The sequence below is a fragment of the Mus caroli genome, chromosome 9 (assembly GCF_900094665.2).
Source record: "Mus caroli chromosome 9, CAROLI_EIJ_v1.1, whole genome shotgun sequence".
Lineage (NCBI taxonomy): Eukaryota > Metazoa > Chordata > Mammalia > Rodentia > Muridae > Mus > Mus caroli.
In genome coordinates this window covers 119,746,068-119,759,107 of record NC_034578.1, presented here as the reverse complement: position 1 = coordinate 119,759,107, position 13,040 = coordinate 119,746,068, and the positions used below count along the sequence as shown (strand labels likewise).

Sequence of the window (13,040 nt, the reverse complement as noted above, 5' to 3'; positions counted from 1 at the left end):
GTGAAGCCTGGATTCTGTTGAAGACCCCAAGATGTTTTAAATGACAGAGTCATGGTATTTCTGCCAAGGAGAGCTGCTAACAGGTTGTGGAAACAAGACTAAGAGAGAGAAGTATGTTGAAGTCAACAAGGCTGAAAGAAGTTGGAGATCTGAAGAACATGTTGACATCAGACATAAAGATGCAAAGTTTGGGGTTTGCCCTGCTGATTTTTGGCCTTACTTTTGTCCATCATTTCTTCACTATGCTCTTGTTCCTCCCTTTTGTAATGGTAGTGTATATTCTGCACCACTGTATGTTGGCAATATGTGGTCCGCTTTTTTATTCCAATTTTACAGGAGTTACAGTTAAGAGATTTCCTTGAGTCTCAGAAGATTTTGAACTTTGGACTTTTAAGCAGTATTAAGACTGTGATAAACTATGGAGACTTTTGAAGTTGAACTGAATGCATTTTTGCATTATGGTACAGTAACAAGCTTATGGGAACCAGGTAGCAGATTGTCGTAATTTGAATGAAAATGACACCTCGTATGCTCATAGATTCGAATGTGCACTTTCCAGGGAGTACCACTATTTGAAAGGATTATGAGATGTGACTTTGTTAAGGGAAATGTGTCACTAAGAATGATCTTTGAGGTTTCAAGGACTCAAGCCAGGCCCAGGTCTTTCTCTTCCTACTGCCTTTGGATATAGATCTTTCAGCTACTTCTTCAGTATTATGTATGCACGCTGTTATGCTTCCTGCCACTATGACAATAGACTAAGTCTCTGAAACTGTAAGCTAGGTCCAATTAAGTACTTTCCTTTATAAGAGTTGCCATGGTCATAGTATCTCTTCACAGCAATAGAGCAAGGACAAAGACAATATGCTAAAGTGTCCATATCTTCTAACAAATTATAACCTCTTTTGGTCACTCCCTAAACCTATGCCCGCTACCTTGTAGAATCACTCAAAGCCAAGACTCCTTATTTCACATGATATAGTTCCCTAGAGATACTGAGGTAATCATTCTGGCTGCATAATCTCATTTGAAATCATTTTGTTTGTTAGAGAAGTCTAAGTAATGAGTAAAAGCAGAAAAGGGCAGGTTTTAATGGAGTTCTTGCAAGCAGCTGCAGGGCCCTCTGCACACACTCAGCCTCTCCTTTGACAGCACAGACGAAAGGCCATTTTTTCCACTTATTTCCACTTTCTTCCAGCTGTCCACTCAAAGCTTCTCTCCAGATGACTTTAGAGCTTACCTCTGGAAATACACAGAAGGCAACTCCTACAAGGCAGTTTGTTCTGTGGCAAGAAAATCCTACTATAGATGTTCATATTGTGATATATGGCCATCATTGAGTTAGTCCCCCAACCTCTGGGTTCTCAAAAAAAAGTTCTACCTACTCTTCTTTCCCTGTGTTTATGTGATTATATCTGAGCCCTTGGTACCCACTGCCTATCTACAGGGACCAGGGCTGTAAGGTCTGAGCAACATGAAGATCATGGCAGTGATACCTGTTTTCATATCACCCACTTAATCTATAGACCCATAGTCTGCTTGTCATACTGCATGCCACAGTAGGAAAACATTATTTTAAAAAGCATCCTGTCCCATGTGTATTGATCAGCATTTTATTTAACAAATAACCCCCTGACCCAGTGGCTTATCATAGTGGACATGGATTTCTTACTCCTCTTCTCCATGGCTGGGATCCTAGCTTCAGTCCTCATATCTGTTTACTCACCAAGATGGAGGGCTACATTTTACTGAAAAGAGTCTCAGCTCAGTCTTGCTGGGACTATAATTGGAAGAAATTGATGTCACTTGTGTTTGTCTTCTAGCAGACGAGCTATAGAAGGGTGTATATCCTGGAAGGCAAGCTGTAAGTCATACTTCTCCATCAAGCACCAGGTATATACAATTGTAAAGCAGTACAGGGAAAGAGTTGTGTAGTTACGAACAAAACAGTCAACCACACTAGTATAACAAAGCATATGCTTGTTTCTTTTTAATATTTCTAGCAATATAGATAGAGCATTGGTTTATTTTCTAAATCATAGTTTTACAGGTATTTGCATCTCATTATCATTAAAATGAAACTGTTAGGCTATCTGAAGGTGATACTCTCATCCCCTACTTCTTTCAGAAATTTCTTCTCATCATGTGGTAGCAAAGCCAGACCACAATGACTTTCAGCTCTCAAGTTGTCTGTTCCTTTGTTTCTTGCTTCTGTTAGATAAGAAACTCATTACTGGACAGGGAAGAACATTTTTGGCTCAATTCAGGGAAGACATTTTTCTTATGAGAGGAGTTTCTCTAACTTCTCTCCTTTGCATATTTACTTTTAAATCCTTGATAAGAAGTTGATTTGACTTAGGAGTTCCCACTCACTCAAAGGACATTCTTTCACCAAGATCACATTTAGGACAAAAGATCCAAAGGAGTTTGGTGAAACCAAGCGTGAAAGAGCAAGTACACCACTTGCATGCACACATGACATCTATGTAGCATAAGCTAGGATCCAGATGGACCTTAGAGTCTAAATCACCATGCTTGGATAAGCCCACAGACCAAAAACCACAAGTCCCTGTTAATCCTGAGCTGTCTATGTTAGTTCATAAGCTCAAAGTCAGAATTTCTTCTATAACTAATGAACTATTTTCAGCCTTGACAAGATAAGTACTCTTACAAAGGTATTTCATCACATTTAGAAGTTAGTTTCCAGTCTTGATTTTATTTTTTTTCTATTTTCAATTTTTAAATATTTGAATTATGTTTATATCCAAAAATAAGGCTTTGGAAGATAGTCTGTGACACACTTCTTCCCACTCCATTTATAATCATTTTTATCCAGGTTTATTTTGTTTGTAATTAAGATATGTTCCCAAGTATCAGTTTCAAAGCAAGACTTCTGTCTCTGCTTCATCCAGTTTTGTTTTACCCACAAAAACACAACATAATGGTGCTTTTTTTCTCTCTCATAGAACTATCCAGGTTTTCATGTTTGGCTATTCCATATACACCTTTCCCAGGTAGAGGTTGAGAGATAAAGGCTATGAGGAAAGAGGCAGTTGCAAAGGTACTGAAAAGGCAGAAAATAGCAGCAATAATATAAAAACCAGTTTATATCCTGACAGAAACCTTTCCTCAGTACAGAGGCATCCATTTTGCTTCTGATTCTATGTAGTTCTAAGCACACCATTTCCTCTGTCCCACAGATCTCTGCCTTTTTGCTGCAGCTCTCTATGCCTGATGAAGGAGTTGGCTTTTCTCCTTATTCTTGGTCGTTCACTACTTTTAGCCTTCTGCTCTCCCTGGAAAGCAGAAGGAAATATCAAACAAGAGCCCTTATTATTTTTAGGCTAATCACTAGTAATGCATATTTTATAAACAATAATTTTATAAATATCATGTAAGGAGCTGTGGCTTGAGAAACATATCAACAGTGGAGTTTGATATTGAAAAAATTGTCCATGTTGTCATAGATAAAAAAAAATAACAAAGCAAAAATATGTTGTGCAATTATGTATAAAAGGACTATGGTACTCAAATGAGGTTTCCAACAACCTATTACAGTTTCTAGATTTTCCACAACCTGATAAAGCCTCCAAAATTAAACACAGATGGGAGAAGGAACCAAAGAGCAGGACATTTCTTCCCAAATGAGAAAGAAATGTGAGACCCTTGCTCACTTTCATTTCCATTTTCACTCAGGAGAAACAGTGCATATCTCCTCCTTCTCACTCAGTCCTAACAACCTCATGCCCTCCTTTCTTAAATTCCATGTCTTTCATGTTATAAATAAGGAAAAACATGGTGAAGGTTGGTAAAATAATATTGCCACAAGGCAAAGAGGCTCCTCATAGGGACAGAGTTCACTGGAAAGCTGAAGAATTTACCGATTATTATTCTAAAATATTTCTCAAACATGTATTATATATACAAGAAGAGATATGGTTCAGTCACGGCATAATCATAACGTTCTGGGCACCTGATTTAAAGGTCTCTGTTGTTCAATATATCCATGAGCAGTGGTTCGAAACCTTCCTAATCCTGTGACCCTTTAATACAGTTCCTCATGTTGTGGTGATCTACAACAATAAAATTATTTTTGCTGCTACTTCATAGCTGTAATTTTGCTACTGTTATGAATTATAATGTAAATACCTATGTTTTCTAATGGTTTTAGTGACCTCTGTGAAAGGGTCATTTGACCCCCACATAGGGATCATGACCCAAAGTAAGAACCACTGTCTTTTAGGCTTGTTGCTATGTACAAACTGCTCCCTCCTTCCCTGCTTAAAAAAAAGGCAAACTGTCACTTACTTTACAACCCAACTGAGACCTCTTGCTCCCCAGTGGAAGGAGTGAATGTAGAGCTCACTCGATCTGCTGTCTCCCTATAGAAAACTGGGCACTGTTTGCAGAGACGTTTAGCAATGTGCTTTCTGAAAAATATGGAGAGATACCTTCGGAACTTCTCTCCAACAAAGGCATAAATGACAGGATTAATGCAGCAGTGTGTCATTCCAAGAGTCTCTGTCACCTGCATGGCCTGGTCTAAGTGCTTGTCAATCACACAGTTACTCATTCCCAAGGATTCCTGGAAGGTGGTCAAGAAGAGAACAATATTGTATGGAGTCCAGAAGAGAAAGTAGACAATCATGATGGCAAAGATGAGCCTCACAGCCCTATGCCTCTTCTTCTCATTCCTACAGCGAAACAGGGTGTGGAGAATTCCTGAGTAGCAGATGACCATGACAAGTAGAGGCAGGATCAGGCTCAAGATATTTCTCATTATTGTTTGGAAATTCTTCCATAGTTGTGTAAAATAAGGGCCACAGGTGTAATGGTGATCATCTTGTTTGGATTTAGTAAATATGATTCCTGGTAGAGAGGCAAACACAGCCACCACCCAAGTGACTACACTTGTTATCACCCCAAAGGTAACTGTCCTGGCTTTTAAAGCAAACACAGCATGAACAATAGCCAAGTACCTATCAATTGTCAGGAGGATAATGAAAAAGATTCCACCAAAATAACCAATGTGATAGAGCCCTGTGAATACTTTACACATTATATTCCCAAAGACCCACTCATTTGCAGCATAGTGAGCCCAGAATGGTAGTGTGAACAGGAAGAGCAGGTCAGAGATGGCCAGGTTGAGCAGGTAGATATCAGTCATGCTCTTAAGCTTTTTACAACCTATCAGAATTATAATGACCAACATGTTGCCCACAAAACCAAAGATGAATACCAGGGAGTAGAGTGGAGGCAGGATCCAAGCTCCAATTTGTTTCACACTGGTTTTATGACAAGGCTCACCATCATCGTAGTCATACGGTGTGGTGGCCCCTTCATCAAGCTCTTGGATACTTCGTGTAAATAGAGAATGAGATGTTGATAGTATGCCGTGGATGAACTGAGGTAACATATTACTGTCTTCCATTTCCTTTGATTCTGTGGTCAGAGAACAAAATGATTATTTGTAACACAAATGCCAAATTCCTTAATCCAAATAGCCTTGCCCCATGTAAGCAGCATCCCCATCTTTGGTTTCTCCTTTATAGTCATCTCCTTGATACCTTGTGTACATTACTTTTCTTTTATTCCTAACAGCAGTCACATCTTTTCAACTCTGCAACCATTTCCTTAACATCCTTGGCATTCCCTGGTGAGCATGTTTCTCAATGTAAGGCTACAAAGGGTGCATGTCCTCATTTACTACTTCTCTGCATGTGGTGACCAGGTTTATGACCAGGTTTATGACCAATAAGATGTAATTAGAGTCTGCTATAATGTTTCTAGGGAGTTTCTTCCACAACAAAAGAGATACAGAAGAGAATAGGCCCCTTCTCCTATTTCAACTTGTATAGCATAGGCTTTATGCTTGGGACTATAAACAAAAGACCTAGACATTGTACGCAAGCCATACAGAGGGCTCACTTTCTGACTTCTTATTTCAGAAAGAAAATAAACCATTATAAATTGCATCATCTATTCATTGTACCCAAAAGCATTCTAATAACCCTCTCAAATTTCATCTCCACCTTGCTCTCACACTTCTTTTGATAAGGTTGCAATGCTAATTTAATGTTCAAATACCTTAACTTCATTCCAAATTCTTTTCATTGAGCATGAATTTCCCCATTTAAAACTCTTTTGAAGGGATTAGAGATGGCTCAGGGGTCAAAGGCACTTACTTCTCTTGCATAGAACCCAAGTTAATTTCCTATACCCACTGCAGGGAGCTCATCACCACCTGTAATTCCAGTTTTAGTGGATCTATCACTTTTGAACTCCATTGGCACCTGCACACACTTAAGTCACATAAACTATACGTGACTTAAGACACAGATACTTACACAAAATAAACAAACAAATAAATCTTAAAAATATTGCTTTTAGCTTCTAGAAAGACACCTATGTGGCTGATTATTAATATTTCTGTGACATATCCCTGCAAACTTCATAAAACCCCAAGGCACTGTATTTGGCTTTTGCCAACTTTTGCCTTTTTTTCTTTTTATTCTTGCTTCAAAATTCTTCTAATTCAGATTTTTATCTGAATTATATCAGCTGATCTCAGGATTTTTACTCCCCTATATGCTTATGTTCAAGTCCCACCTTCTCTGAAACACCAGAGTTTAATTTTTCACATTTCATGGTATCTCTTCATGAATTTGTCTACATGATCAATATTTATCTAGCATCTGCTATGACTTACACATGAGGGGTACACACACACACACACACTGCTGTAAGTGTTTGGAGGTCAGAAGATAATTTGCCTTTTCCCTCCTATATAAGCTACAGGGATTTGAACTCAGGTGACTAGGTTTTCACAGCAAGTACTTTAACACAGGAACCATCTTGCTGACCAAATTATGAGAACTTCATCTTAGTTATTATCTAGTACATTTTTATAAGAAGAAAACTCTAGTATTATTCCAAATAATTCCTCTTCAGAAAATTAAAGGTTGTTTGTCAGAACCAACAAGATTAATTTCAAAACCTGCCTCCAAATTAGATGACTACTAGACAGATGATTCAGCAGTTAAGAGTACCTACTGTCTTTGCAGATGATTCAAGTTCAATTCTTAGCACCTGTGGTGAATCCAATGCCCTCTTCTGGTCTTTGCAGACAGCTGAACTTGCATGGCATTTACTAATGCACACACACATATAAAATAAATAAAATAATCAATGAGATTTCAAAAATAAAAAACTCCTGCCTCTAACATGAAAGCTGGGTAACTTAAAGTCAAGCATCTGCTTTCCTGTATAGAAACTCCCTAAGTTGCTGTGAGGTCCATCTGAGGTGAAGGCTCATCATGTGCTACAGATGAATGTTCTATGTTAGAATTGTGCCATAGGAATTCTATCCCTACATTCTTTTCAAATTCATCCTCGCTGCCTTCTATGGACTGCTAGTTTCTTGTCTCATCTGCTATTCACTTCATATTGATCTCTCCTTCACTCGTAGCTCATCCCTCTCATTCTGTCTGCCTCAACAGTTAACATTTCATATGTACTCCTCATCCTGAAACCCCCAATAGCCACATGACTTGGATGTGGTGGGACTTCACAGTGGTTGATCTGCTCTCACATTCCCAGTCCTGTGCACACCCACAACTGTCTTCTCTCCATTTCCTCCAAACTCACCACTTCCTTTATGCCTTAGTGATTTACTCTGTTCTTGTCTCTTGACCTAAAATGGTTCCTATTTATTCTACCTCCTACTTAAAACTCCCCTTCTCTTGTGAAGCCCAATCTGCACCCTCTGACAAACCACTCTGCTCTTGTGAAATCTAAGTAACCACTTATCATGGTATCTTCTACATACCATGCACCCCGCTGAGGTTAAGGAGTGGCAATGTTGTTAATCTCTGACTCTTACAATTTCACCTGGCTAAAAGAGTAAACAGTAAAGGTTGACTGAAAGAGTGCACAAAAGTCTATAATAATTATTAGATATAAAATGTAACATCATTAGATTTGATTGTTAAGACTGCTTTTTCCTGACATCAACTATAAATTTGTTTTCATCGACCTATATATCACAGTACTTCTTCCATCCCTTAAGTGATAGCCAAATGAAGCTTGCATGTCACATCACTGAGTCTTATCACTAGACTGCAAAAACTAAATGAGATCTTTGATGAGAATAAGGAAGAAAGTGCATGTACCTAAAGATTATACAGTGCTAAGTTCTGGTCTGTTCTAAAGTTCCAGCTGTTATGGAAAATTCTAGGTAAATGCTAATTCATATAACCCTATGGCACATAGTCAGCACTTAGTTCCTACTACCAAGCAGTCTGGAAAGTACTGGCCTGAGCATCACTTTGGGCATTAAGACATAGCTATCACCCAGGACTGTAGGGAAGCTGCCTCCCAAAAGAAAGCAAAAGAGATAATGGGAGAGAGAGAGAGAGAGAGAGAGAGAGAGAGAGAGAGAGAGAGAGAGAGAGAGAGAGAGAGAGAGAGAGAGAGAGAGAGAGATCTTTTCAGTCTGTGTGGTTCTCATGAGGAAAGACAAGAGCCAATTTAGAAGGCATAGATGAACTAGAGGTAAAAGATTTCACAGTATAAGGTCCTTGAAATGTAAACCCTCTGCATGCTAAGAGAGATAGAGTAATCCTGTGAGTGTCTAGAAGATGATGAGGCACAGTGACTTTCCTTCCTTCATTGTCCCCTTTTATCACCTGATCCCAAAAGAATGGTCCCACCCAGCAACACCCTCATTTCCGCACTGCCACCAGGGTCTTTCTAATGTTTCTTGGTGCACATTACATTCTCTTCTCTCCCCAAATCTTGATTTTTGCCTCAGGTGCACAGGCTGTATAATACCTCAGGCTGTCTCCCTAGTGCCCTGCATCTCAAGCTTGGAGATGCATAAAGTCATGGAAAAATCACAACTCACCAGGTATGGCTCCTTTATGATGGCACTGGTATCTCAGGCTTCTCAGTAACAGATCTGGAGGTGCAAACTGGTATGCAGAAGTAGGAAATAAAGTTTCCTGCAGAAAGAGAAGGCGGAGATAAAAGAGCAAGTGATGGTAAAGATTTGAAGAAAAAAAAAACCCAAAGATCTACAGTTCTTCTTTTCCAGCCAGGAGTGTTATATGTTGGGCTGAGGTCTTTACAGGATTAATTTTGAAATCTTGCTTATGCAATTCTGAGTGTGAGTTAGCCACGCCCTATCCCCCTGCTTCAGTATATTTCAGCTCATGGCTTCGTCTTATAAGTCTTTCATAGCTTTTCCACTCTCTGTTCTCTTCTCTGTGTTAATTGGCATAACCCAAGTGCAATAGAACCTATCACTCCCAGAGAATAAATGCTAATGAGGCCTTAGGTCATAATGAATAAAATGCAGAGAGGTTTCACTGAGTCTTGTGTGTTGCTTTCAAAGTGTTGTGAATTGGAATCTGGTTACGAATCTCGCTTAAATAAAGCTTTCTAATGAAGGAAAGATTTACACTGGGACCTGAGAGTGGATCTTAGGAAACCACAAGATGTTCTTACCACCTTCATCTCACTTACACTATACAAATGGTCAAAATTCTGAGAATTTACACCTTAAAATCTTTATCTGCATAAGGAAAACAGAAATGATGCTTTTGTGTGAGTTTGAAAACTTCTTATCTACCTGCCAGCAATGAGTTCATGTTTTTTTCAGGATTATTAGGCTGGAAGATTAGTGTGATGTGGCCTTTGGGTATCCTTTAAAGAAAATACATCACCACCTAACAGCTCTGGTATACCTGCTGTTACTATACAGGCAATTCCAGTGGACTGCTCTCAGGGATCTAGATGCTGTCAGGTGTGCAGTGGATGAAAGGACCCAACCACCTCACTAGCTCTTCTTCTGTTCTTGGAGTTTCCTCTCTCTGTGCTCTTTGTGTGTCCCCTTTCTGCCCATCTCTACCTCCTCTCTCTGCCCAATGACTCTCTCTCTTCTCTGTCTGCTTGTCTACACATCCACTTGTCTGGCTCTATAAGTTTCCTCTCCTCTCCTCTCCCCTCCTCCAGTAAACCTTTTTTATACAAGGTCTGTTTCATGGCATAATCTCTTCAGGACACACCTTGGCATGACCCACAAAGGATACCTCCTCACAACATTATGTTCAAAACACATGCTAGCTAAGCAGTATCACATCAAAGGCATAGCTGTGGCGCTTCAGATTTCCTGGAGTAGAATGGCGATCATCTCAAGTCTTCTGAAAACCAATGAAATGAAAATCATTTGTGCTCCCCCAAATGCTGTAAGATGACTGACACTGGATACAAGATGTTTAAAATCATGTTGATTATCACTCTGAAGGTTAACTGAAGGTTAAGTTCTCTCAAGTGACTTAAAAGGATTCACTTGAACCCTGTTGGAGGTTAAACCATTCAAATTGAAAGTTAAATTGGTATCAAAACCTGTCTCTCAGGCCCATTGGACTTGCAAACTTTATATGCCCCAGTACAGGGGAACGCCAGGGCCAAAAAGTAGGAGTGGGTGGATAGGGAAGTGAGGGGGGGACTTTTGGGATAGCATTGGAAATGTAAATGAGGAAAATACCTAATTAAAAAAATAAACTAATACTTTAAAAAAAAAAAGGAAAAAAAAAAACCAACCCGTCTCTCTGCCACTCATGTATGGCAAGACACAACCAAATGAAAATATGGAGATAACATGTCCAGAGAAGCGATAGCAAAACAAGAAAGGCTTATCAATACTTTGAAGGCACTTTGATGCTAAGGCACTTCCTTACTCTTCTGTGATGGGTTTTTTCGGTTGGTACTTTAAGAACACAAATATTCTTGGCTCTTTTCATCAGAGATGCTTTGGGTTCACTGTGGTTTTTATGGTTGATGTGCTTCCTGTGACCTACTAAAATAAACTAGTGAGTTTTAGGATTTTACACTTTATTAGTTTAGTCACACATAATCTGGACTAATATGATACACAAAGATAAAGCAGTCTTTATATTGTCATTTCTTTGTTTTTGTCTCCATAACAAAATATACATAATTTTCAAAGCTTTTGTTCCAAATAATAAAGCAAGACAACAGGCATAGAAAGTCAAAACAAGAAAGGCTAGCAACTCCAGTTTCTTGTAAAGGATTTTTTTTCTAAGATCTTTTCTAAGATCATGAAAAGTGCCCAGATGAACGAAGAATAGACAAAACTACATAATCAAAAATAGAAATGAGGGGTTGGGGATAATGCTCAGCAGATAAAAGCATTTTCTGAGCAAGTGTAATGATCTGGATTCAAATATTCAGCCCACAAGCTAGTGATGGTCATACAACCCTGGCAGAGTGAGGTATGGTGACTAAAGGATTGCTAGGGCTTGCTGGTTGTCAGCCTAGCACCAGGTTCAGTAAAAGACCCTGTCCCAAGAGGATAATGTAGACAAGGTAGGACATCTGATATCTTCCTCTTACCTCCATGTGTACACACACACAAGGTGTAAACACCCACATATGCATACATGCACCCACCGAACATATACACACATCAGAAAAAAAGATCATTCAAGTAGTAATTAAGTTTCAATTAAGTTTAATATAAAGGTAGAAGATTAGATGTTTCTCTTTCGTTCAAATAAACTTTGAGATGAAAGATGTGAAGTCAGAAACTTTACTTTTTTACTTGCAAATGAAAAACCGTGTCAAGTGACTTAATAGGACTTATGCAGACCAATGTTAAGGAACTAATTCCTTGTTCTTTCATGGTTCCCATGCTCTGTTCTAGATCTGGAGCTCAGTATAGATGTCTTAGCAGTAGCTTGTCATTGAGAAGAAGACTTAGCATTGATAGGGTACAATATACTGTTTGACAGGGTTAGGCAACAGCAGGTAGGGAGGGAAAGGATGACATTCATATGCCACTGCATCTTTCCTTGAATCATGATGAGTAAAACTAGCATAAAAGTGAAAACCACTAGGGTCTGGTTTTATGGCCATCACTGTAGTTTATGACATTCTGCAGGGAGAGCCATGATGCTACAGGAGGAATTGCAAAATCTAGAATGCACTCTTTGTGGGTACAGCTGCATGATAAAAATTACCCAGCCCTGGATGTGGCAGAGATTCTAATTGGTAGACATTACTAGCATAACTCTGGTTAGGCAGCAGGTGATGAAAATAATGATATGGACCCTGGTTAACCACATCTAGTTGAAGTTCAAGTCAAATGGTGATGATTTTGAAGGAACCATAAACATGTGGTAGAGAGAAGGGGACAAGAATGTGGAAGGCAACTCATTTTTAGTTTCAGCTCAGGCATGTATCATTATTTCAGAAGCAATATGTTTTGAAAGCAAAAGTTTATTTTAAAACATCAACAAAGTGACAAACCTTTATCTCTATCACTAAGATGAAAAGACAGAAGATGCAGAAAACTAAAAACAGATGATTGTGCAGCTAACTTTAAGAAAGAAAAAACTATGAGCAAATATGAATGATTTATGTCAAAAAATTTTATAGCCTAGAGTAAATAAACAGTAGCTATAAACAAATTGCCATGAAGTGACTCAAGAAAAAATAGAAAATTATAAAATATCTATTGAAAATTGAATTAGTCGTGTAAAATACTTAAAGCAACAACAAAAAGCCTAGTATCAGACAGTTTTACCTATAAATTCCCCCAAATGTTTAAAGAAAAGCTCATATCAATAATTTTCAAGTTCTGTCTAAAGAAGAGGGAACATGTCGTCATCTGTTTTCTGAAGCCAGCACTACTATGATAGCACAGCCAGACAAAGACATCACAAAAATAAACTTAGAGATCAATATTCCTCATTAATAGAGATTCAAATTATAGGAGAAAGAAAGAAAAAGAAGGAAGGAACAAAGAAAGAAAGGAACAAAAGAAGGAAGAGATACCAATGGTACATTTAGAAGATTTTATGGCATGATCAAATGGGACTTATCCAAAGGATACAATTGTGGTTCACATTTTAATAATTGATCAATGTAATACGTGACATTGATTGACAAGAAACAAAACCAAAATATTTACATGATCATCTTGATTGATACAGGAAACACTTACCAAATATAAT

At 38.5% G+C, this 13,040-nt stretch overlaps 1 protein-coding gene across 1 annotated transcript; it reads right to left on the bottom strand.

Annotated features, from left to right (window-relative positions):
* Positions 1-1,965: 1,965 nt before the first annotated feature.
* Ccr2 (C-C motif chemokine receptor 2) lies at positions 1,966-9,099 on the bottom strand. The gene is made up of 3 exons (XM_021172903.2): positions 8,906-9,099; positions 7,054-7,150; positions 1,966-5,442 (listed from the first exon to the last, which is right to left on the bottom strand). Exon 3 carries the CDS (start codon positions 5,429-5,431, stop codon positions 4,310-4,312), a length of 1,122 nt encoding a protein of 373 aa, XP_021028562.1. The 5' UTR covers positions 5,432-5,442; positions 7,054-7,150; positions 8,906-9,099; the 3' UTR covers positions 1,966-4,309.
* Positions 9,100-13,040: the final 3,941 nt, after the last annotated feature.